General features: G+C 34.2%; 3 protein-coding genes across 4 annotated transcripts; 1 reads left to right on the forward strand and 2 right to left on the reverse strand.

The window, feature by feature from the left end:
* Positions 1–10561: 10561 nt before the first annotated feature.
* On the reverse strand, positions 10562–14797 carry LOC118046832 (cellulose synthase-like protein D5). The gene is given in 4 exon segments (XM_035055883.2): positions 10562–12486; positions 12576–13380; positions 13697–14022; positions 14024–14797. Coding segments are annotated over 4 exon segments (3498 nt in total). The 5' UTR covers positions 14624–14797; the 3' UTR covers positions 10562–10719.
* A 3061-nt stretch (positions 14798–17858) lies between these two features.
* Positions 17859–20512, reverse strand: LOC118046831 (tlg2p-like protein a). 2 transcript variants are annotated; one of them, XM_035055882.2, is made up of 8 exons: positions 20105–20507; positions 19766–20042; positions 19593–19682; positions 19294–19362; positions 18850–18927; positions 18706–18771; positions 18543–18623; positions 17859–18272 (listed from the first exon to the last, which is right to left on the reverse strand). In XM_035055882.2, exons 1-8 carry the CDS (start codon positions 20296–20298, stop codon positions 18165–18167), a joined length of 963 nt encoding a protein of 320 aa, XP_034911773.1. In that variant the 5' UTR covers positions 20299–20507; the 3' UTR covers positions 17859–18164. The 2 variants fall into 2 exon arrangements, 1 of the variants encoding a protein (XP_034911773.1); XR_012169156.1 differs by having other exon boundaries at positions 18157–18272; positions 18362–18623; positions 20105–20512.
* A 2310-nt stretch (positions 20513–22822) lies between these two features.
* On the forward strand, positions 22823–26932 carry LOC118046830 (protein DEHYDRATION-INDUCED 19 homolog 6). Its single transcript, XM_035055881.2, has 5 exons — positions 22823–23077; positions 23202–23353; positions 25496–25573; positions 25726–25985; positions 26610–26932. Exons 1-5 carry the CDS (start codon positions 22999–23001, stop codon positions 26716–26718), a joined length of 678 nt encoding a protein of 225 aa, XP_034911772.1. The 5' UTR covers positions 22823–22998; the 3' UTR covers positions 26719–26932.
* The last annotated feature ends 426 nt before the right edge of the window (positions 26933–27358 follow it).

Below are 27358 nucleotides of genomic sequence, written 5' to 3' on the forward strand. Positions count from 1 at the left end.
TATCTCTGACTCATGCATTAAAAAAAGATAAATACCTCTTACACATTATTATTGCGGGATACGTGGCAGGTCATTTTGAAAAAAATAACTATACACCTAGGGATGTAGAGAGATGAATATACTTGACCTTAACATTTTATGTTAGTTTTATGAGGAAAAAAACAAATGGAGTTTTGTGGCCAATAGAAGGGTTAGAAAAATCATTAGTTTTACATCTACCTAGGCTTGACGAGATGCTTAGCTTAGGGATATCGGGCCTGACGGCTTACTAGACTCACATGTACTTAGACACATCACGTAGCTAAGCCTAGAGATTGATGAGCTGCCAAACCCACATGTACTTGGGCTCAACACGTAATCTGAGCCTAGGGATTGTTAGGTTTGATGACTTCGCCAGACTCACATGTACTTGGGCATAACATTGCGTAACTGCGCCTAGGGATGTTGGGTCTGACAAGTCATTAAACCCGCATGTACTTAAGTTTAACATGTAGTTAAGCCCATAGATTGTTGGGCCTGTCAGCTCATTAGAACCACATGTACTTGGGCTCAACACGTAGTCTTGTTTCCATTATAACCCTCATCATTTTTGCTTCTATTTTTTCTTTTACTTTTATTTTCTGTAATTTATGAAAAATAGCTTTGTACTTGGGTTTAACACGTAGTCTGAGCCCAGGGATTGTTAGGTCTGGTAGCTCATCGAATCCACATGTACTTGGACCTGGCATGTAGTTAAGTTTAGAGGTGTTAGGTCTGACAACTCTCTAAACCCACATGTATTTTAGTTTAACACATAATTGAGCCTATGGATTGTTAGGTCTGTCAGCTCGCTAGACTCACATGTACTTGGGCTCAATGTGTAGCTGAGCCTAGGGATTATTGGATCTAGCAGCTAACTAGACCTATATGTACGTAGGCTCAATGCGTAGTCTTGTTTTCTTTATAACCCTCATCATTCTTGCTTCTATTTTTTTTTACTTTTATTTTTCTGTAATTTATGAAAAATAGCTTTGTTGAAAAAACTCAAGCCACTTTTGTTTTAATCTAGGAAGAAACTGTCATTCTAGGTAATTTCCACCAAAAGCTTCTTTTTTCTTCTTTAATTTGAAAAAAAAAAAAAATAGACCCAAGTGTGGATGGAAAGAACAAGGAATTATTGTTCCTTATCAGTTAAAAAGATTTGGAGTCGCTACCTATTATTCCGATCACTAGAACCCTAGTTGAGCTTTAAAGTCTAGATAAGAGAACCAATTATGTATAAGGAGAACAATATCACCCCTAGTACATCTTACGTGAGATAAGTTGTATTGTTTATTTTTATAATTACTAAGACATTGTTGTTTTTTCTAACCACTGGTTTATCTATTGGTTAAACTAGGTTCACCCCAATAGAGCAAACCATTGCTTTATAGGTTAGTTCTAGCCATTCTAAAGACAAAACAAGAATCTTTTATATATCTCTTTTGTTTCTTTTAATATCTGGAATTCGTTTTATATATAGGTTTATCATAAAGGTATTAAAAATAAACAAACTAATTTCTTTGGTGTTTTTGAAATATTGGTCAAGTTCTCATGAATTTAATAAATTTTTATTAAATCCAAACATGCATGCAAAGATATAGAAACAATTATTTTTCTTGAATTTTGATATTTTAAAAAATGATAAATCTCTTTATGTAAATATAATTTTTATTTGAGAGACTTGGCCATATACAATTTAAAAATATTTAATATATTTTTTAAAGAAAGATTTTTTTTGTTTTTGTATTTTTTTTTTAAAAGAAAAAAAATGTTATTTAATACAGAAAAGCACCTTAGTGCAGATTACAATCCCAAATAATAAATAATAAGAAGGGAAATATGAGAAACATAAAAAATTTTCAAATAGATCCCTCGAAGGCATAAAATTGAATTAATTAAAAAACAAAGGCTATGTTTGGAAAATACAAAAAAGAAAAGAAAATAAACACTGCTAGAAAATCAATAGGGTGTGTTTGCCAAATACACTCTTAGCAAAAACATTAAAAGCTTAAAAATTATTTTAAGATCATGTTTGGCAAACATGTCTTAAGTACATGAAAAACATTTTTTTCCTTTGAAAGTTTTTGGCATATCAAACAAGCCCTTACCTTGACTGACTTAGCCCAACCCAAAGCCCAAAAGCCAAAAACAAGATCCACTCTCAGATTTTTAAAAAAAAGATGAAAAGGTTTTTTCGCTTGAATTTTGTGTAAAATACACCGAAGAACCTAGAAATGCAATCAATGATGTAAACCATATTTCATCAATTGAAAAGCACTAATAGCTAGATTATGTAAAATTGAAACAAAATGATGCATTGTATAAGAACAACAAAACAAGAATGGCTTAAAATCAAGCCCGCCAGCTAAAAACACAAACCCTAACATTTAAACTTCCAAGGATCAATCAATCCAAAATAAGAGATTAATGGATAAATCAATGACAAAAAACAAACATGTATGAGTCTCAGCTTCGATCAAAGTGTATTTATAAAGCCAAAAACATTAGTTTACAAGAAATCAAAATTTGCATCCATGAATGTTCAATAATGAACATAAAATCTTCATAAAACCCATAAAAATGCTAAAACCTCAATATCAAGCCTTAAACAAAACCAAAACAACCTCAAGCATGCTTATATAGACCTATCAAAACTCTCAAGAACATTAAAGAAAACAAATAAAAATAAAAATAGAGATTTAGCCACAAAGCCACATAAGAAAACAAAAAGGGATATCCTTAACTACAAACATTGTTTTATTCTTTACTGAAATTATCATAAACTTAGCTTCATTAACCTAACTTTCCACCAAGAATAACACATAACCATGTCTTTGCTGAGAAAAAACAAGAATCAAAACAATTTTATCTACTAGTCAAGGCATCTGAACTTGCTAGAATACCTCTTAACAACATTAAATAACATCAAAACAACCTTAAGGCAACAATCTATGCCTCAAATCTAATATTGAACACACATATAGATATTAATTTAAAAATGAAAAAATGCATCTAAACACAAATGTTATCAAAAAAATTAATAACCAAAGCATAATATATGAACAAACTATCAAATAATAGTTCAATAACATATTAAAAGGGGGGGCTACCATTGAGCTATACATCCTATCAAAGTTTGAAGGCATACCTGTAAGAAGGATTTTGATTCCTTATTTAGGTTATTTTCTTTTTTTCTCTTAATTTTCAACTTTTTTGCAATATAAGATTGGTCTTGATTCTCTTCATTCTTTCTTAACACGAAATCCTTATAGCTTTTCTTTTAATCAATTTAAGGGTGTTCCCCTCAATTCCTCTATGTTTCCTCTCTTTATCTTTGTGATTTCCCTCTAAAATGAATCGAACATCTACTCAAGAGCACTTGCTCTTTTATACTAACCAAAAGTTGTAAAACCATGGTGGCTTCGCACAAGATAGATGGTTTATGAATGATTTTTTTTTTCATCCTCTCCACTACCTCTCTAGAAATGTGTATTTTCGATTTTTTTTTTTCTTCCTATGAGCTCAAACCTATCAAGAGAAAGTAACTAGGAAGTCTACTCAAATATGTAATTTTCTTCTTTAGTTATGATTAACTAAGTGGGCTACTTTGGCAAAATCATGGTGGAAAATGAGATATAATCGTGTTATAGGAGGAGATGAATCCTGTAGAGGGGATGTATATCTATCATTAGAAACAAACCGCATCTAATTTGAAGGTTTATAACTCCTCATTCATCTATTAGAAGATTGGTCCCCATTTAGCCTACATTTGTCAACGTAAAAGTGGCTAATTAGGGATATGATGTTGTCGATATCATTGAAGCAAATGATATGTAAATGTTTGAAAAGAGAAACTAATCATTGTGGAGGAGATGTTTCACAATTGAGTGGTAGTTGTTGGAGACCCTATGATGGTCGAAGATGCCATGCTTATTTACTTGAAAGTGACATCTCGATAAACCTTCTTAGTTAAAGAAGAAGTAAATAGGGATGATACCACATGTCATTCAGTCTCTTCATTAAAAATGAGTGACACATCATCTGTTTAAGTCCTAAAAATTAGGATTTTTAATTGGGATTTTAGGAAATTTCAATTTGGTCCCTGCCTTTCCAATTTCAGCATATACACCCTCAATTGACCTTGAAACTTTTTAATTTTTGCAATTGCACCCCTCAAAACCTTGATTTAAATCCTTAAATTTAAGCATCTTTTCCAAGTTAGTTCTTGGTTTTCATATTATGCAATTTGACCCCTCTCAACCATCAAACTTTTAATTTCTATCAAATTGACCCCTAATTTGAGTAATTTTAGTCCTCGAACTCACGCGCCTTTTTGCACTTTGATTTTTGGTTTTGAAATTCTTCAATTTAGCCCCCAATCAGCCTCTAATCTTTAAATTTATTTCAAATAAACTTTTGATGGCACCAATTTAGTCTTTTAAAGTTTTAATTATCTTCTTAATCTTCCAATCTTTGTGAATTGTTCTGAATTAGGTCTCCAAATTTGATTTTTATTCAATTAAGTTCTTGATTAAATCCACAAAACTCATTAGAAGTTTAATTAAGTCCTTAAACTTCAAATTTTTTTCCTAATTGACTTTTAAACTTAATTTTTCTTCAATTAAGTCCTAGATTGAATCCATAAAACCCATTAGAAGTTTAATTAAGTCCTTAAAATGAACTGTTTTCTTTCTAATTTTTGCTCAATTGACTTTTAAACTTAATTTTCCTTCAATTAAGTCCTGGATTGAATCCACAAAAACCTTTAAAAGTTTAATTAAGCTCTTAAACTTAATTGTTTTCTTTTGATTTTTGCCCAATTGACTTTTAAACTTAATTTTTCTTGAATTAAGTCCTTAAACTTAATTAATTCTTTCACTTTTTGTCAAGTTTGGATTTCACCCTCAATTGTCTTTTTATTAAGTCTTTTTTCATCCTATTTTGTCAAAATATCATAGTCTGACTATTCTTTTTTTATTTTGGCATGTTGGAGTTCAAAAGCTTATCTCCTCATGTGTTGAAAATATTTTTTGATTTTGAATTTCTTTTTTTTTTTTTTTGTATTTTTGAATAAAAATATGTATTTTTTTATAAAACAATCCTGGAGAACCCAAAATTGGGTTATGACAACCATCCTTCTAGTTGAGTGATGTTGTAGCTCTACAGAGCTTCTCTTAGCTAGTATATTGGTGCTTAAAAGCAATATAAATATAACTCAAAGATCACTAAAAACCATGAAAGAGGTTGCTTTCTAATTACTGTACTGGGCTCATCGAGCTTGATGATTCCCTTGATTGACTTGCACCACCTCTAGCAGTCACAGGGAGGTCTGTGGAAAATCTAGTTCTACATATGTGTTGATTATCTACTATTAATAACGATAAGGGATGTCAAAAACTAGTTTAGGAAGAATAATTAATGGCTTTTTTATGAATCTCCACTGACAGCGCCATTAATGATGTCTTAAAAATTTAAATAGCTTGAATGGCAAGGCTTACATCTTGGATAATTAGTTAATCTCTGGGTTCTAACAATGTGATCCATTTTCATTGACCATAATGAACTGATAGTCAATACATGCAATAGATTTTTTTAGTGGATTTTAAGACTTTTGATTCTTCAATAAGTATCTTCTTTTGAGAAAAGATGATGATATTTTAAGAAGAGACTCTGAAAATAAATTTGCAACAAATAATGGAGATTATGAACTTTTTTCTTTATTAAATGATTCATAGGATCTTTATAGCTTATGAGTCTTGTTCTTTTATAGATATGAGAGGCTGAAGTGTCATTTTACCTTTATAGCATTAATAAGAGAAAATATTTTATTGATACATTCATTAAAAAAGGATAAATGTCTCTTACATATTATTAGTGAGGAATAAATATTACTTACACATCATTAATATAAGATAAATGACAAGTTCTTTTGAAGATTTTTATACACCCAGTGGTATAGAGAGATGAGTACCTTTGATCTTAACATTTTATGTTAAAGTTCATGAGAAAAAACAAAGAAAGTTTTATGGCTCAATAAGAGGGTTAGAAAGATCATTAGTTTTACATCTATCTAGTCTCGGTGAGATGCTGAGCTTAAGGATGCCAAGTATGGCGACTCACAAGACCCACATGTACCTGGGCTCAACATGTAGCTGAGATTAATGTTAGGTCTGACATCTTGCTAGACCCATATGTATTTGGACTTAATGCATAACTAACCCCAATAATTGTTAGGTCTAGTAGCTAGCCAAACCCAACAATCATTAGGCTCAATGCGTAGTTGCTCGCCAGACCCACATATACATAGGCTTAATACGTAGCTGAGCTTGAGGATCTTAGGTTTAACAACTTGACAGACTCACATGTATGTGGGTAGCAGCTAACTAGACTTGTATATTTGTGGGCTCAATGCGTAGTATGAACCTAGAAATTTGAGGTATAGTAACTCGTTAGACCTATATGTATTTGAGCTCAATACGTAGTTGAGCCTACTGATTGTTATGTTTGGCAGATCACAAGACCCACGTGTACTTGAGCTTAAGGCGTAGCAGTTTGCTAGCCCCATATGTAAATGGGCTTAGCACGTATCTAAGTTTAAGGATATTGGGTGTGGCATCTTGCCAGACCCATATTATGTGGGCTCGATGCATAACTGAGCTCATAGATTATTAGGTCTGATATTTCACCAAATCATATATACTTGGGCCTTACACGTAACTAAGCCTAGGGATTGTTAGGTCTAAAAGCTAACTAGACATATATGTACTTGATCTCAGCGTGTAGCCTGAGCCTAGGGATTTTGGGTTTGGTAACTCACCAAAGCCATATATACTTGGACTTAGCACATAGTTCAGCCAACAGACCTTTAGGTCTAGTAGCTCGCTAGATCTATTTGTACGTGACCTCAATGTATAGTTTAAGCCCAAGGTTATTAAGTCTGATAGCTCGCCAAACCCATATGTATGTGGGCTTAGGGCATAGTTGAGCCCATGGATTGTTGGGTTTGATAGCTCACCAAACCTACATGTATTGGGCTCAACATGTATCTAAGCCTAGGAATTATTGGCAGCTCACTGACCCTACATATACGTACTCTCAATGAATAATTATGCATATAGATGTTAGTTCTAGCAGTTCATCAGACCCATATATACTTGGGCTCAACGTGTATCATGACTTTGCCTTTGATCCTTTTTTAAACATGGATCTTATGCAAAAATCACAGTGATCCATTAGTTTGGTAATGAGGTTGAAACACAAATTAACAAAAAAAAATAGGTTACTAGAACACTTTGCCTAATAATTTGGAACAAAAATAAGGAACTCATTGCAACTTCCTTCTCCTTTCCTTCTTTCCTCTTCAATTTTTCTTGTCTCTCTCTAATAATTTGATCTAATGACTTCCCACCTTCCAAGTAGTTTTTTGTGTGATTTTCTCATAGTTTTTCACTTTATTTACTCCCCTTAACCAATCTCACCAATAATTTTCAAAGAAAAAGAATTTGAAGTAGAAATGAGCTTTCTCTCTCTCTCTCTTCCTCTTAATAACAATATTGTCAACCTCAATAAATAGGGAATGTGGGAGTTTTTTTTCTCTAAATGTACAAAAATATCACTCCTCTAAGCTTCAATGTAATTTTTAAGTAGTTATTCATCCATCAATATTATTTTACATTGCTTATTAACCATATTTATCAATATTTTGTAATTAAACTTTTTGGAACACTTTCACCTTAATTTATGGTGCATTTATTTTATCTCGTATTTATTTTTCTCCTGCTAATAATTTCCATTCAAATATAATAATTTACTAATTTTAAATCAATTAGTTCAAGATCATTTTATACAATTTAAGACTTATTTATATTTAATTTTTTGTTTCCCACACAAGTTTTAGAATTTCGGCCAAGGAGTTTCATTCTCTCATCCTTGTGAGAAGTTTTCAACTCTAATATTCTATTGAGAATAAGTTGGTGTACTTTCCTCTCATACCAACATCCTCTTATTTAAATAATTCTTCCATGTTTGATTTTTTCTTTCTTTCAGTATATTTTTCTTCTTGGTTTTCATTACCAAGCACACTTATCCTCATATCTATAGAAGATATTTCCCAACGAATTTGGAATTTTCGGGTCTCCACATTTATAAAACTACATTATCATTCTTAATTATATAATGCAAGTACACATTTTAATTTCTAGTACCATTAGTAATCCAAATATCATCTTGTAAACTAGTATTAGCTTCATTCTTTGAAAATCATGAAAGGTGGTAACGAACCAATTAGTGTTCAACAGTTAGACAAGGAATGATAGAAAATTAGGCATTGCTTAAACTTTTTCTACTTTCATCTCAGCGGAGATGTTTCTATGCTTTACATGCCAAACAATAATATTTATTTTGAGGCCAAAACAATTATATGCAGCATGTGAGGAACTTACATGTTTACAAAGATGCAAGGCTATTAAGAATAAGAGGGTTCTTAAAATGAAGTGAAAGGTTTTTTGCAATAAAAAATATATGACTCGATTAATTATTAAAGGATATATGAAGGAATTGACTATAAGGAAACATTTTTACATGTTGTGAGGTTGGCTTCGATAAAATTGATTTCAGCTATAATAGCTAACTTCGAATTTTGAATTATATCACATGAATGTAAATACTGCTTTTCTTAATGGAGAATTAGAAGAAGAAATCTATATGGAACAACATTGTAAGTTTTGTCAAGAAAGGCCAAAAAAACAAATGTATATAGACTTTTGTAAGACCCTAAAGATTATTAGTAATCTTTACTTGTGCCTTTATGACACTCATCTATTTATCAAGATTTAGATTTGATGTTAATTATGTTGTTAAAAGATTATAAATAATTCGATCTACTAGAACATTATTAGAAAGCGAGTTAAGTAGAAGTTAAGGGAATGAATGAAAAAAAAGGATCATTTTAGTATTATCACTCTATTTGTATTATTGGTTGATCAATTATATTTTATATATGATAAGATGTAATTATGAATTTAAGAAGTACAACAAATGAGATCTTGATTAACAAAAATGTATTAAATAATCTAAGCCATTGCATACTACATCTACTTTATGACATCTACTTTATGTCTTCATTATTCAAGCAATTATATATTCATAATAAACATATAAGTTCTCGAATATGCCCGGTAATACAACCTATTTGTTAAGTATAAATATTGAAAAATTAATGAGAGAGTTGATCCCGTCATGTGTGTGAGAGAGTTGAATGAAAAATAGATTTTGATCATGATGGGCTAACCCAATTCATATTAATATTGTTTATATTAATAAGATAATATAAAGAAAAATAATGAAGAGTTACATCCTAACAAATAACCAGTAAATCTTCGCCTTACAAATATAAATATGTCTTGATAGACAATAAAAAATAAATAAATAAATAAATAAAAAATAAAGAGGAAAAAAAGTCAACGCGTAATGGAGATGGAAGAACTAACTGCACAGACGAACTTGAAGTAGATTTTTTATTCACCATAAAAAAAGATTAAGAATTTTCTTATGAATTCCAATCGTGTATATATATAAAAAAAAAAAACACAGGGAGGAACCGGCGGGCTTACCAACCCTCCTCTCTATACACCGCCCCTGATGCAACCCAATAACTTCCTCCTCTCTATACACCGTCCCTGATGCAACCCGAGAACAAGCATTCTTATTATTGTTTTTTCAGCAAAATAATTGTAGTTATGTCAGTTCATTAAAATACTGGCTACGGAGTCAATGCTGTGCAGATGAGATGAATGGCCCGTGACAACTGCACACCCGACGGCTAGAGAGAAAGTGGAGAGATGGTGCGGCGGAGGAGTGCGGTGACTCCGTAGCCATGAGTGGTAGCAGACGTAGAAGCTTCTTTGATCTTGGACTCACTCCTGTAATGTTCATTGATTTTGTGAGGCAACAATAATTGGCAACACATAGGATGCGAAATTCACACAAGAGTAAGAGAGGGAGGACTTGGATTACCTATGAAATTGTAGAGACAGTTGTGATATGTTTCATTTCTAGAAGTTCATGAATTGTATTATTCTGCAGTGCGGATTCATCTATGAAAATGTATTTAAAATTCAAAGGAAACACCACCTACAAACGCAGATGACCGATGAAGAGACGTGACAGTGCTTAAACTAGATTTATAACAACTTCGTTAACAGGACACCATGCTCAGTTATTCTCACAGCAACAAAATAGACTTGCTGAAAATGGAGGTATCTGCTTTCAAGTTATGATCCAACCGAGGCTGGCAGACGCACACAGAAGTGCCAAATCTCGGAGAACTTTCAATGTGTTCCTCCTATAGATGAAAACCAGAGAGTTTTGCAAGAACCCGGGGTAATTGCAGCTTCAGACTTGATTTGTTTAATTCTAATTCAGAGACTAAAAGGCCAGCTTGAAACCCTAAACGACGGGCTGGATTTGAAGGCAGGTAAAACAAATACTAGCCTGTTCAAAGTTAGATTTCCTCAGTTGAAGACTTTTCTGACATTACAAATTTCAGAAACATGTCGCAAATTATCTAGGAACTAATATATTCCTTGCATAAGAAAGCGATGGAAACAAGAGGTCCAAATCAATTGAATTAAAATGAACAAAAAGCTAAACACTGCTACAAAGATGAAGTGGAGAAACTTCATCAAAGGAAATGAAACTTCATGTAGCCAGTAATGAAACTACATTAGGAGGACTAATGTACACCCACAGCAAAGAAATGATGATGGAGAGTAGTCCAGACCACACATAGACAATGGTTGGGACCCTTCCCCTCCTTCCCATCAAGCCTTTGGCAAAGGGGTAAAGATGGGACAGAACCCAGAAGCTGAAGAACACTCCTCCAAGGAGCCTGCTCCACTGTGGAAATGGGCTGTACACAGTTCTGGCAACTCCTACTGCAATTGCAATCAGGTTCAGAATCATTATTGTAATAGGAGGGACCATTAAGAAGCTCCACTTAACCACATATAAGTCAGCAAGTCCATCATCTCCATCTTCAGGCGTGGCAGATTTAGATGTCAAAGTGAATGAGATGTCAACTCCTGCTATAACCTTCAGTAGTCCTTGTAAAACTGCTGCAGGATGGGCACTTGTCCCCCCAATCAACCAAAACTGTTCATTTCGCCACCAATCATTAAGTGTGATTCCTGACCATTTGATTTCTAGAATTGCAAGCAAGCATAGGGTGATAGTGATCACCAACAAGAGAACTAGAAAGGTCACACTGAGTGATTGGACTATGAACTGGCCGGAAAAAAGAGAGATTGCAGGTAGGACGCAATAAACTATGAGAAACATGGATGTGAATGGGTACATTCCGCAGTTGAAATATGCAACTCTTTGTAAGAATTTCATCCGGCGAGTAGCAAATAGTGCATTGTTCCGTGAAAAGAAGATTTCCACTGAGCCTGTTGCCCATCGAAGGACTTGGTGAAGCCTGTCTGTTAGATTAATTGGCGCTGTTCCTCGAAATGCATCCCTTTTGGTTACACAATAGACAGACCTCCATCCTCTGTTGTGCATACGATAACCAGTCACCACATCTTCTGTTACCGAACCATATATCCATCCTACTCTCTTTCCCCACTCAGTTTTATCCTCGTAGAAACAAGAGATGACACTGATTGCCTCTGCAACAGTTGCAGCATCTAAAGGCTCACGAGGCACCGCAAGGGAACCGGCTGGTCTTCCGTGGCTACCTTTTCCTTGCAAATCTTGAAGCAGCCTTCCCTGGTATTCTGCAACCGGGATAGATGCAGCTAGAGAAGTAGAGTTCCCAAACCTTATAGGTAGAAGAAGCAAAGACTCAATATCTACATCATCAATATCGCCGCGATCCCCATTGATTGGCAAAGCTATCTCATCCTCTTGCTTCTTTGCTGCCTTGGGTTTCCTCAAGAACAATTTGATTTTCCTCCTACCAAACCACCCATGGTGCTCTGTGGTTCTAGGAGGACTAAACCCATAAAGAGCTGTTCTGCGGAAAATACAGCCTGTCCCAACATACATCGGACCCTGTAGCCCATCAAGAGCTCTCATGCTTACATCAAAGAATATTGTATTGTGGTTTGCATACCGATCACTTGGATCAATCCCATCGAACCTTTGTGGGAACTGAACGTAACAGATCCTATCACCACCCCTATCAAGCATAAAGCACATCCCTTCTCTCAAAGCCAGAGAGTTAGAAATGTAGTGATCACAATCCAGATTCAGAATGAAGGGACCATTTGACATGATTGCACTGGTTCTAACTAGAGCATTCATTGCCCCAGCTTTCTTATTGTGATCATAGCCTGGCCTCTTTTCGCGAGACACATAGACCAGCATTGGCAATCTAATATCAATTTCTGTGGTGTCAATCAAGTTCTCACCATCTGCTTCTACACCAAAAACAGGTTCTGCATTTGGTGGAGCTAGCATAGCCTGGAAAAGAAAAACAAAAATGTAGAATGACTCTGTATTCAACATCTCATTCTCTAGAAAGTTTACAAAGTCAAAAGCAAGAGAATTACCTGGATTATTCCAGCATGGTCTCCTCTTGAGTGGTCTGCTTCTCCAGAAGCCCAAGTCCCCGGCCAATGAGAACCATCTGACATCCAGGTAGCCTCGGGCACCTTCACAGTTTCTGATGGACTTTCCCCCATTTCCATATGTTTTTTCCTAGCTCGAAGCTCTTCATGGGCATTATATGCATCTGATCTTCTCCTAATTGATTCAGGCAGTGAATTGATCCTCACCTTAAATTCATCATATTCTCTCTTTACTCTTCTCCTCTCTCTAACAAAATCAAGTCTCACTTTGTTCTTAAGAAAATCACGCTTCTGCCCGAAATAGGCCTCAGGGTTCCTGGGTTCTAAATTGTGTTTCCTACAGAAAGGTACCCAAATTCTTGCAAAGCTGGCTGTCTCAGCCAGAGCTTCAAACGTCAAGAGGGATCCACCATCATCCGATAAGTAACAAGCTACCTTTTCCACTGGATAATCAACCGCAAGTATTGAAAGGATGGTGTTTGCAGTGACCAAAGGAGGTTCCTTTTCAGGGTCTGCCGTGGAAACAAATACATCAGTGCCTGGGAGGTCTGATCGACCTTTCGGGTTTCGAAGATTGGGGGATTCAAACCGCTCTTTCAGCACAGAGAGGTCAGTCACTCTGCGTACAGGGCAGAGCTTAGGGAGCTGATCAAGAATCCACGACAGTGCAAACCATATCTCACAAGTTATGGACATCCCCCATAACCACATAGCTTCACGATTAGGGTGTCGGATTCTCCATGTAAGGAAAAGCCCAAGAGCCACAAGACGTATCACGATGAGTAGCCTGCATCGTAACAAATAACTTCAGATTTTAGATAATAAAAAAAAAATAGGTGATGCAATTGGCTTGTTATTGATTTAACTAAACAAATTGGATCGTTCATCATCTGGAGCTGTAAGTAACCCAACAAAGAACCAAACTTTGAAAATCAACTAACAAGTAAGCATCAATGATTAACCTTTTCTTTCTTTCCAATTTAAAACTAGACATGCAGTCAATATCATACATTCAAGTCATAACAACACGAGTTCAATTTGAAAATAAGATTCTTTTAATATCAAGCTTAAAGAAAAAATCAAAATCATAGTTTGTGGGTTACCTGTATGGGCTGAGGATTGCTGCGGAAACCTTAACCTTCCTGGTCAAAGGCCTCCTGCTTCTCTCTCCAAACTCTGGAGGTTGCTCAAACCCATTACCACCTGAACCAACACCATACCCATCTTTAGGCCACACAGCATTTCCATAACCATAAGTCCCCTTCGTCTCAAACAACCACCTAGTATGATCAAAATCAGGAGGATGATTCTGCGCCTTAAACGACTTCGCAAGTGAAAGCCTCTTATCCAATTTAGGCAACGGCAGTGCCTGATCGTCTGCTTCACTTTTCGCTTCATCATAAGCATAATCATCGTCATCGTCATCGTCATCCCTCATCATCAACATCCTTGTATGGTTCCTTGCAACCAGAACAACGACCTCCTCCATTAGACCCCACACAGTCTAAATAACAATCTCTACAAATCTTGAACCCACACTCACATTTTCCCTTAATTGCTTTTTCGTCACAACCTTTCATGCCACAAACAAGCCCAGATTTCAGGGACTCGTTGTTTTCTACCGAGCAATCAATAACATGCCCACGTGTAACAGAATTGAACCCACCAGTGAAAATAGTACCAGAAATGAAACTCCTATCAGGTTTGCTAGCATTTTTTATGTCTTCAGCTAGGCTTGACTGTGAGGCTGAAAAGGTCTGGTGATCTGGAGTGGGCGGTATATGGACAGTGTACGAGACGAACTCTGAATTGTTTTCCTCCGTGGCATCGTCTCTGGACATTGAACAGTATCTGCCTCCACTAGATGTTCTATTTCTATTGTTGCTAAGAGGGGAGTTTGGGTTGTTTGAAATGGAAGTTCTTGGTACTGGACTTGTTAAGCCCATGCTTCTACTTCCTCCTCCTTTGCATCCTGATGAGACAGTTATGGTCACTGGAGATGAACATGGAGAGCCAGCCCTTTTCACCATTTTCTTTGTTGTTGAGGGTTTTTTGCTTCTTCTTTTTTTGGTTTCTCTCTCACGAGTGGAAGATTCAAATGCCGGAAAAAGGAAAATGAATCTTGTTTCTTTGGAAAGTAAAAGAAATATAAAATGACGAGAACCCAGATGAAGAGAGAGAGAGAGAGAGAGAGAGCCGAAAGGAAGTTAAGATGTTTCAAGGGAAGCAGATAAAGAGGGTTGGGGTTTAATAACCACAACGGTCGATTAATCTGGACTGTACATGGAATGTGATCTGACGGACAGTGTTTAAATAAAACGGTCGTGTTAGGGACGCGACATTGTCATGTGGTCCATGTCGGGAAGAAAATCAAAAGGCTCAAGGCCAATGGCTTTTCCCGCTCTGGATTCTTATGCTTCTCTGATCTACTACAACAACTACAAGGGAATCGAGAGTTTATACCGTGTTTGGATATAATAATAAGAGCCCGTTTGGCTCTGCGGCTGCGGCTGCGTTTTATTGAAAACGCAGTTGCAGCCGTTTGGTTAATTAAAATTGAGGCGTACTGTTCACTGGGACACATCTTTTTTCTGCGTTGGAAACGCAGCATTTGAGATGCAAGAATTCGTTGCTTTTTGTTTACTGTTCACGTTAATTGAATTGTTCAATGAACAGTGCAATTAACATGAACAATGTATTGTGGTGCACTGTTCATGTGAACAGTGCAAGGAATTGCACTGTTCACTATTTTTAAGTGAACACTGCAATTCTCTTGCACTGTTCACTTGCACGCAGACTCCTCTTCTTCTTTTTTTTTTTTTTTTTTTTTTTTTAGTGTGTAAATTTAAAAAAAAAATCAAAATGAATTTTATACATTATAATATTTTATCTAATTTTATTATATGCTAAAAAATTATGAAAATTGTAGTTTTTGTCGGATGTATTTTATAGATAATGGAATTATAGATGGTTTCTTGAAATAATAACAAATATTTTATATAAAGTATGATTTATTTTATAATATAATAACAATAGTTAAATCCATAATATTTAAATTAAAAATCATCAATATTAATATATATTTTTTAAAATTATTTTATAACCTCAATTTTAAAAGCATTTTTAACCAAACACAATAAACTATTTTTTATTCAACCTTAATTTCAACCACAGTTTTAACCAAACACCTATTTTTTCAAACCAACCTCAACTAAAAGTATTTTTTATAAAACAATTTTTTTCAAACCACAACCGCAACAGCTACCGCAATGCCAAACACACTCTAAATCAGTGGAGAAGGAACCACAAAACAAAATGATTAGTGGATAATCGAGAGTTTTTAGATTAGAACATTGGCAATTAAAAAGGAAATTTATACCGTGTTTGGTATTGTGAAAGTGGAAAAATCTTTTTTATGCTTTCTTTGATAAAGCCTTTCATTAAGATGTTCGATTCATCCATTTTAGAAAAAAAAAATGAAATTGTTAAGGCATTAGAAATATTTAGTATCTTCTTAGTTACTATAGTACTGATAAATGTCACTTTATTAAGTATGTGTTTGGAAAATTTTAAATATATTTTTTTTGCTAAAAATTAATTATATTTTTATGTGTTTTGAATCGTTTTAATACGCTGATTTTAAAAATAAATTTTTAAAAATAAAAAAAATATTATTTTAATACATTTCAATATAAAAAACATTTTGAAAAACAACAACGTTTAATAATTTAAGCTAATAAAAAATAATAAGAAATATCCCATAGATCCACATGCTATGATCCCCACGTTTTAAATCATGAAATATTTCATTAAAATTTTAAGCAAAATGAATCATTCAGGGTTCTTTGCATCATAATATTTAAGATTTTAAATGGGCTTTTAGTAATCATGAATATTAATGCTACTTAGATTCCATGTTACTATTTTCACAAGTTAAATCCCAGTTGCATTAGGATCTTAAGCAAAAAAAAAAAAAAAGTCATTTAGAGCTCTTTGCATCAAATTTTTTACTATTTTTATAAGGATTTAAATAATTATATGTTACGATTTTAACAACTCAAATTATAATCTTATACAAAAAAATGTAAGTTCCAACTAAAAAATTATTTATGATATGGACAATGGATTTCAATAACTTGTGAAGGTAAGAATTAGATTTTGATATGTATGATTTTTATTGAAAATATAATTTTGAATTTATCAAGGTTGACGAGGATTTGAATTATATGTTTTTAAGTTTGATTGATATATTGATATTAGTGTGATTGAATTAATTGATTTTGAGTGATTTTATTAGGAATTATGACTTGGGATTGATTTGTTTAATTGATATGTAAGAAGGGTTAAAAAAAATTGTAATAACCTTGCTTGAAAATCCTGACATATTTTTTTTAAAGTTGAAAATGATTAAATTTTATTTTTCTCCTTGATTTGTGAAAATTATAATTTAGTCCCTAAAGTTAGGGGAAAATACAATTTGACCATTGAAATATATTTTGAAATCATGCACAAAATTGATTATGTGGTTAAAGATGAATGATTTTAAATTGGACGTTAATTTATGATATTTTTCAGTTTAATTTTTTAATTTTTGTAAATTTACAATTTAACCCCTAAATTTTAGAAAAAATTACAATTTAATCACTAATGGTAAATGATAGATTTCAGTTAGGTCCCAACATATATTCAAATTTATTAATGGTGGATTATCAAGTTTTATTTGCTTCCATTTGAATTTAAAATTGATTCAATGTTGTGCTTAATTTTATTTATTTATTTTAGAAGCACCACTCGCGACTTTGTCAATATATGTAATTGCTATTAATATATCTTAGAAGTATTATAAATTTATATCCATACTTTTATTTTAAAATTCATTACTGTGAATAATTTTTATAAATGTCTTTTGAAAATATTTATGAAATATGAGTGTTTGCATATATGTATGTTTATTATATAAATCATGTGATTGGTATGTACATAGTGTGGTGAGTTACGCGCATTGGTTACACATTAGTAGGGAAATTAATAATACAATATCATATATGAGTTTGGTAATATTATTCTGGTGTGTACTTATTTTGATTACTCATCGAGTTATGGAACCTCATTCATTTTTCATAAATCATAAATAATTTTTATCTCCATGATGTATTTATAAAGATAAATTTATTGGTTAAAGAAAATACCTTCTAGTTAAAATAAATAAAAGCGTTGAGATTAAAAAAAACAAAATGCATGTTTTTTTTTAATTAAAAACCATGATATTTAAAAAGACATTTATAATATTAACACGTTCTATTCTTTTATTATATACAAAATTAACTTGAACGGAAAGGATGCTATGCTAACAAATTCGTGCAGTAACTTTTGGTTAGTATTAGTTCAACCATTATATACCCTTTAGCTTCTGTGCCTGCTCACATGTACACAAAAAAGCATCTCCATGTCGAAATGAGGGCGGCAGTCTCCACAATCCAAGCGGGTTAAAACCTATCAGTCTGTTTGCTTTTCACTGCATTCGAGAGCTATGCAGAACAGGCTCAGGTGTCCAATGACAGCATAATTTGATCACAACAGCGACTCCTTGAGGATCAAGAAGGTCAGCATTATGAAGCACATTATAACAAGTACTGTTGCACACATCACCATTCCTCCTTTCTTCTGATTTCTCTCTGCCTGCAAAACCAGGATGACCAAAATGAATCATAGTTGAAAGGAGATGAAAATTTAGTAGCAAATCATGCATCAAAATAGACTTTCCTTACATAGAATTGAGCAGTGTGTGGATGGTATTAGCAACAGAAAGAACATGTTGAATTTCACAAAATTAGAAACTCTGTTCTAGAAAGATGGATGTGCTGTGCCGTGGGTGGTAGCGTGTATGCACACATGTGAACATGTTATCATCCCAGCTTCTGCAAGTAGGAGAGAAGGAGAGAATTGGACCTTCTGCAACTGTTTAAAGCCCTCCTCTACTGTTGACGCAACATTATGAATATTATAGTCTATCCGATCAACAACTGTGCCCTGCTTGAGAACGTATTAATTTGATCAGAACCCATCATAGATAAATCCACCTCCATGACATGATATAAGATGTGGCTCAAACCTGATCTATCACCAGGACCGATAGGTCTTTCACGATTTGAGCAAGCTCATGCACTGATTCTATGACCTACAAACAAATCATAGGTCAATTGAAATGGGAATTGGAAACTGACTCTCAGATGACCAATTAGGCTCATGTAAATACCTGTTTGATCTCGCTTTCCCTGTCAGCAGTAAATTGCTCACTCTTCTTTAGCTTAAGCATCTGACCCTCATTAAAACCCTACACTTATCAAACATTACTCTTCAAGCACTGCACAGGACTGGTTGAACAAGCATTACTGGTACAGAACACAAGAAGTTGAGAAAACCATGATTCAATTGCCAAAATTATCTAATTAGAAAGCTACACGTTCGGAATTACCCACAACCACAAACTCCTGAATGAGGAGAAAGGGAAAGGAGGAGGGGAGATCAATTGAATGAATACGCTCAATCTCCATATACTTCACATACTGTTTTTCTAAATGACTTGCATCCCTCGGTTTCCATATATGAAAGGATAATTAAATGACATTCTGTAAGTATACTATGCAAGTAACCAAGTCGCGTATAGCAAATGTAGCCCAACAAAGAAAAAACAGCATACCACAGCACTATCTTCCGATCTAAACTTGTTCGCATTCAGGCTCATCTCTAAATCAACCCCGTCATGTCCCTGCACCAGAAAAAAAATAATAAAAAAATTACACAGGACGCAATGAACAAGTGATTCTGCAAGACAATTCAACATGATCATGTAGCTGCGTATCACCACTTCACAGTAATAACATCAACAGCAACCGAATCCAACAGTAGCATAGCATACGAGCGGTATAAGATAACAAAGTGAGAAGGCCATGGCCAATTTTACACGACAGTTTCCATGCTATTAAGTGTATCCCAGACCTCTTTTTGCTGCTGCAGACGTTTTAGATACATGGATTGTTTTCTACGGAGATCCATCGACAAGTTCTGAAGTTCTGTTGCAAGCGCCCGCTGAAAAACAAACCCAACATTAATTAAAATCCTCCCCGAAAAGCCACCACCAGAAAGACTCATTGACAGTTAAAACCATATACCTGTACATTCTTTCTAACATTTGAGTCCTCAAAAGACTCACTTGCAGAAATTTTCTTTAATCTAGTCTCGGAATTTCTCAATAAACCCGTAATCTCTCGAGTAAGACCTTCAATCCCTCGTTCATCTTCTTTCCCGTCTCCAAATGTTGGCATTAAAGCTTTCGCATGCGCCTTGACTAACTCACCCATTTTGGTTCGAATTCTTTGAATATTCACCGATATTTCCTCAGAATCATCCACCCACGCCGGCGGCAGACCACTCCTAAACGCATCACCACTGCACCAAAAGCAAAATTTTATGAAAACAATCAAATTATTAGAAAGAGATGAGAGAGCTACCTGGAAGTGGAAGGACCTGGATCTTCGGTGCTCAGTGGAGTATAAGAGGAATGTTGGGAGCGAAGAAACGACGCGCTAACCATTTCGATAACCGGACCGCTAGAACCGGGCAGCAACGATGATAAAGGAGCACGCACGCTCTTGACTTCATCTCTGTGCTTCTTGTACACTACGGTACGGTTTCTTGTTGCCATCGATAGCCGGAAAAATTGAAAGAAGTCGGGGATGTGAAAATTATTTTTGTAAAGGGTGAGGAAATGGTTATATAGGAATTTGACGAGAGTGGGAAAAGTATGAGAAAGTGGAATTCGTGGGATATTGAGGAGCTTTGAATTGCATTCTCAACGAATCAGAAGCTTTGGTTGAAAGAAAACTTACGCTACTTTGCGCCTTTCTGGATCGCGACCGGGCTGCTGATATTTGAGCGGGCTTTGGGCTATCCCAATCCCCGGGGAACGGTTTTCTAACTTGTTCGGGCTTTGGGCTTTCCCCCGATCAGCGGAACGTTCTTCTCGCGCGCTTTTTCTTCATCTCGCTGAACAAGCGGGGTCTGTGAGGCTCAGGTTTGATGACTTTTTTTCCCAATTAATATAAATAAACTAGGTCATATTAATTGCATTATTGATGTTTAATGGAACGAGTAAATGATAAGCCTTTAAACAAATCACAAGCAAACTTTCATCATAAAATTACATTGTTTTAGTAAGAAAAAAACAAAAAAAAAAATTAACGAGTTTACGACCCAGTTTTGCTAGGTTAACCGGGTTAACCAGCCAGGTCATACCAGGTTTTTTTTTCTTTGTTTTTTTTTCAACTCGGCCCAATTCCAATCATGGTTTTCAGGTCGACCTGTCAGGTCGAGCCAAGTTTCAAAACCATATCTATAGTTACTAATATAATAGCCAAATGAGGCTTACATAGCCGTTAATTTTATGGCCCGTGAGATTAGTCGAGGTACACACAAGCTAGCCCGGACACTCTATTTAATAAAAAAATAGAGTAAAATATGTTTTAATTTACTAATAAGTTAATATAGCTGAGGGACTAATTTGAAATTGGTTCTAAAATTAATTGAAGATGAAACAAGCGAGTTTCTTTTTTACCAATTAAAATTAATTCTCGTTAACAAACTTGATGGAGGGATTTGATTTAGAATTACTAAAGGAGTAATTCGGGCTTAGAATAGTGTATCGGTCCCAAATGAATCCAACCAATCAGGCTCAACAAATTATTGATTAACATATATTAAAGGGTTTGACTTTTCACTGTAATAGTGAACATGAAAAGCAAAGTTTTTATAGTTTGTTACTCAAATATTTTAGGTTTTTTTAATTGCATTTTTTTTAAAAATTATATTTATTGGGTATAGAAATTCATAATTTTTTTTTGTTTATGGAATTATTCTAATTTTATAATTGGAGTAACGAGTTTTGTGAGTTAGCTATGTTGAATCGAGTAATTTTTTTGTTAATTTTAATTTTTTTTTCAATTTCATCATTTGAGATTGGGTTAATTGGGGATAGAACTCTATATTTTTTTTTTAATCGTTTTTTATATAATTATCACAGTCTTTTGATATTGGTTTAATAAGTTAACCCGAGTTGATTTTGATCATTTTTTTATTATTTTTAACCTTTTTTTTTAAATTTAATCCTTCAAAATTGGGTTGATTGAGAATTGAGATTTATAATTTTTTTATTTGTTTTTTATATGATTATCACGGTCTTATGATTTGGATCACAAGTTGGTCGATTGACTTGAGTTTTTTTTTCCTTTTTTTACTTGATTTTTTGTTTTTAGTTTTATCATTCAATATTTGATTGTTTGAAAATTAGGATTCATAATTTATTTCGGTTTAAATTATATAAGGTTATCTTCAGTCTCAGAACCCGATTAACAAATTTAATTAGTTGGCTTTAGTGATTGTTTATGTTTTTTTTTAATATTTTTTTAATTTCACTCTTTAATATTATATTAATTTATAAGTTTTGACTTGTTTTTTTATAGGATTATCTTAATCTTATTATTTATGTTTGACATGTTAACGATTTATTTTTTAGTTAAATTTTATCTTTTAATATTAAATTAATTAAAAATTAAATTTAATAATTATTTATTTATAAAACTGCAACTAACTCAAAAAATGGAAGGATCAAATCAATTATAACACGACGTTGCACGAAAACTCGAAAGATATAGGGGGAAAGAGGCAAAAGGACAAGGACAAGGACAACCCAGCCCCAGGTCGGTCAGCAGAGGCCCACAACGCAAGACAGAACTTCTTTAACAAGCAAATGGAACTTCTTTAACAAGTAAATTTTTCCCAAACACACCATCACACTTTAAAGTGTGTTTTGGTAATTTATAGTATAGAATTTTTTTTTTAAAAAAAAAATTAATATTTTTTTGAATTTTCTTAACATTAATATATTAAAAAAAATTAATATATTAATTTAATATTTTTTATAATTTTAAAAACACTTAAAAAAAAATAGATTGAATCACATAAACAAAGACACTGAGTCATATGATACATTGTAGTATGAAAAGGATCCAGATTCTCTTTGTCGGTCTCGAGGGTCTTCTCATGAGATAAAAAAGTAGAGTGCCGAGGGTAGTCTTTTTGTGAAATACGCGGGAGGTGGAGGGTAATTTGATAATTCCGAGTTCGTGTCCATTAAGAATCTATTTATAATCAACACCTTCGATTTTTCTCTGCAATTTTCACCTGCCTTCCTTCCGCGCCACATACTGCCTGCTGCCGCCCTTATTTCTACAGAGAGAGAGAGAGAGAGAGAGGGAGAGGTGAAGAACCCAGATAGAAAGAATCAAGAAATCTGCAAAAGATAAGACATAAATTTAATTAATTGTTAGTGAACTATAATCAAATTAAAATGGAAGATGACACGTGGAGCTTTGGTCTCTCTACTTCTTCTTCAAGGAGCTATCAATCAGTTCTCAAGTCTCTTTCTGGTCAGTTCGAGATTCATTTTTTTTTCTTCTCTTATATATATTTGGTATTTTTTCTGTTCTTGTCTTTTTTTGTAGGGGTTTTTATTAATTGTTAATTCTAAGAAATGGGCTGTTGTTGAAACAGATCTTTGCATTGATTTTGAAGAGATAGAAGAAGAAGATGATGATGATGATTTAAGGACGGAGTATCAGTGCCCTTATTGTACAGATGATTTTGATTTAGTTGAGCTGTGCTTCCATGTTGAAGTGGAGCATTATTTAGAAGCCAAGTCTGGGGTATTTTACTTTACCATTTTACTCTGAAATAATATCTTGTCCCTTTGATTTATTGCGTAGCTGCCTTATACTGACTGCTTGCTGGGCAACCCTTTAATGCTTTTCATCGCTCTATGTTGATTGCTGGGTAGAACCTTTCGAATCATTAATTGACCATCTTTCTCTTTATAATAGTAAAAGGGGCGGAAAAGTTTGGTATATCTATTGAATGCCTTTTGTAGTTCAGCTTTTATGCGTTTATAATCTGGGCCATGTGCTTTATCAAAGAGTTGTCGGACATGTTTGATTTTGAATCCTATTTGCGTACTATATGCTTTTTTTGTTTGTTCTTTTTTTTTTTTCCTGTTAATAAAAAAACAGAAAGGGTGATTGTAAACAATCATAGGTAAAATGTTAGTAGTTAAATCTTAAGACTTTCTTCTTTGTTTGGGAAGTTTTTTCTTCTTATATACTGTAGGCCAAGTTTTGATGCTATCTTCATTGAAAATGGCATTGTTATTCAACAGAGGCTTGAGCTTCTTACTATTGCGCAATTTGTTATTCAATTTTCTGCAAATGATTTTGAACATTCTCCTTTGGATTATGATATTGGCTTTCACCCCATTTCTCTTACACTAAACTTGATGTGGGACGTGTATCAACAAATTCTAAATTCAAGAAAAAGTCTAGACACTTCAAATGGCTTTTTTGATGAAAATTTGCACATTTTTTTATGCAATGGTTAGATCAGGTTGAAATTTTCCTAGTGTGTTCTACATGCTTGGTTCTATAGTTGTTAGCTGGCTAAGCCTTAGCCAATGAAGGTCCTCATTTTCATGTCCAAATTAGGCCTAGAAGAAGATGTTCTGGATTTTTCTTTATTTTCCTAGCTATTTTTGGATTCCTTTCCTAGTTAGGTTACAAAATAGTAATTTGATTTGGTTTTAATTAGCTAGGTCGGTTTAGCCACTATTTAAACAACTTTGTAGCTTATTTCTCGAAACTGTTAAGATTGATCATTCAGCAATTTATTAATTTTTTGCTTTAGAGTTCTCTCTACAGTTTAGGGCTGTAAACTTAGGGCTTGAAAAACTATAGTTCTTTCTTTCGCTATACACTATGTCAATTGATATCAGACTAGGTTAGCTTGTTTTATGGATGTAGACATTAGTAATAACTTCCCACCTTGCGTTGAAGGAATGGAAGCCATCTGGGACATTATGAGGGCTCAAGAGACAATGCGGAGAACCCTATCATAAAGAATTGATTGGTTGTATCAACTGTCTGGAGGTGCAAACAAGGATCATGATGAGGAGATGGATGTACTGAGAGACTTTCTTCAGGGAGAACCACCCCTGTATCTATTCTTGTGGACCTATATAGGCATCATGATGGCATGGAGAGTGTTGTTTATGTTAGGCGATGCACTCAACCTTTTCATAAACGTGTTCTTAATTTTGATGAAATTCTTTTTTTTAATGGGGATTTTTCGAAGAAAAGATTTAATGGATGGTTATCATAGTTGTACTTTTTATTGAAGAAAATTCCTAGTTATTAGAAGGGTCAAAGAAGCAAGATTGTGTTCCTCTTGAGGTTGATAGCATTCAAGAGCATATTAACTATGAGGATCATCAGAACAAATCTATGAATACCGAGCAATCTTGTGATTCCAAAGAATAGGAAATATAGATAGAAGTTGCTGAGGTGAATGCCTATTATAATGTTGTTTCATCAAAGCAAAGGGGGGAACACGATATCAGCTACTTAAAACAACGGCTTCAGTTTAGAGTTTCTCTATAGTTTAAGGTTGTAACTCTAGGGCTTGAAAAACCCTAGTTCTTTCTTTCACTATACGCTGCGTCAAAGCTAATGGATCATGTTTCATTGAATTGCTATTTTATCTTAATTATGTTGAGTTATACCTGAAATGAGAATTCATCTAGATGAATCTGTTGACAAACCTAAACTGATGCGTATCTGTTTTGTTAAGAGAAAGGCAGGGAGATTTGAGTAAATCTGTTTCTAGCTTGCTAGCATGTACGAGGTTCCCTTAATATGTTTTAATCATAAGTATAATGGGGATCTTTGTGCACGTGTCATAGCCAGCTTGATATATAATTTTGGAAGTACAATTTGCTTACAATCACTGATATTTGTTTGCAGGTATGCCCTGTTTGTTTCACCAAGGTGGGGGTGGATATGGTTGATCACATAACAACAGAACATCAAACCATTTACAAGATATCCTTCTTTTTTTAATTGGAATTTTTTTTATCTTTTTATTTGATATTTACTTTCGCTTACTGCATCTTGTCCTTTTACTGCCAGTTGAATTGTTCTTAGTTCTTTTATTTAGACTTGAGCCCATGTCTGCATCCTTGACTAGAGATTACAGTTTGCAAAAACTGAAACTTCGGAAAGGTGAATCACATTCGAATTCTACTTTTCTGAAGAAGGAGTTAGAGGATGGATATTGGCAAGCGTTATTTAGTGGATCATCCCCAGTGGTTTCTTCCTCCAATTTAGCACCTGATCCATTGCTTTCATTCCTTTGCAATGTACCCCCTGCTGAGAAGAATGAGAGTGCACAGCCTAGTTTATCAAGTAAAGTGACTGTAGAAGAGAAAAACTCAGATGTGAAACTATTGGAAAGGTTAGGTGTTTGGTTATGCTCTATGACATCATTCACATTTGTGCTAATGTTTGTTCCTATATATATGTTTTGCTGGGGAAAAAAAATCAAAGGGCTAGTTCTTGGCAGGGTAAGTTAAAAAAAAAAAATATAATAGATGGCAGATGGTTGAAAGAATATATAAGGTTAGCTTATATTCTGAAGCCAAAGTGTGGAAAAGAGACCCAAAGCATTTCAATGTTACAAGCGCAATAATTTGTTGGTGAACGGTGATGAGAAGAAGGATGGTTGCAATGTCATTTTATGAAATATTGGGGGAGCTATATATGATAGGATAGCACCACTGTCATTATAGTACGCACTTGGAAATTTCTGAGTGGAAACAACAAAAGAACTCTAGGGAGGTAAATTTTCCTAAATAGGATGGGAAGGAAATATTGACAAAGCGACAATCATGGTAAACAAGAAAGCCCTACATTTGATTCCAAGCTCAATGGAACCTTGAAGTTCCTGTGGTTTGATTTATTGTCTTAATGTGGGGATTCATACTAGTATGATTATGATTGTGCAAAGGTTTTCATTTTAATACCGCTACTTGATTGTTTTCTTGCAGTACCAACTCTGATAGTATTTTTATTATTGCAGGAATGATCACCTGTCACCTTTGTCAGATGAGGAACACATGGAGAAGGCAAGGAGAAGTGAGTTCGTACAGGGACTGTTATTGTCCACTATATTTGATGATGGACAATGAGTGAAACACAATATTAGCGTTGTTGGTTGTCAACTTGAGATTATAACATAAAGGTCTTAATCGTGAATGCTATGTTGAATATACCTTTTCTAATAGAGCTAGATTAGATGCAGCTCTGAATTGTATCCCGCAATTGTATGTAATCCATGAGGCCAGATCGGAGCCAGAATTTCAAAGCTCCTGTGCTTAATTGAAATTTAGCGTTATTCTTCTAGCTAAATCTCAAATCCCAATCAAATTCCTATTGTGTACACTTTGCCTGTATGGGAAAATCTTGTTTTGAGGGTCGTGGTGGTGATTCTGCCACTAATAATGGGGTTTTAATTGCTGGTTATGGTTCTCTTCAATGCATGGCTCTATGGTGCTTATGACTTGCTCACAAATCGACCTGAATTATCTCACCCTGCTTGGATGCCCTCATCAACAATAAAGATACTTGATGTATATGTTCTCCTGTTAGGTGAGAAGCACGCAGTAGTCCGTTTCTTTAATACTGGTTTTTATTTAACTGGCTAGATACTCGATCCTTCATGCTTTATAATAGAAAGAGGATATTAGGAAGAAGCTAAAGGAATAGTGAAGGAGCACGTACCTTTAAGATGTAGGAAGTACCTTCAAGATTGGGACTCTGACCCATATG

The sequence above is a fragment of the Populus alba genome, chromosome 2, assembly GCF_005239225.2.
Source record: "Populus alba chromosome 2, ASM523922v2, whole genome shotgun sequence".
In the NCBI taxonomy this organism is placed as follows: domain Eukaryota; kingdom Viridiplantae; phylum Streptophyta; class Magnoliopsida; order Malpighiales; family Salicaceae; genus Populus; species Populus alba.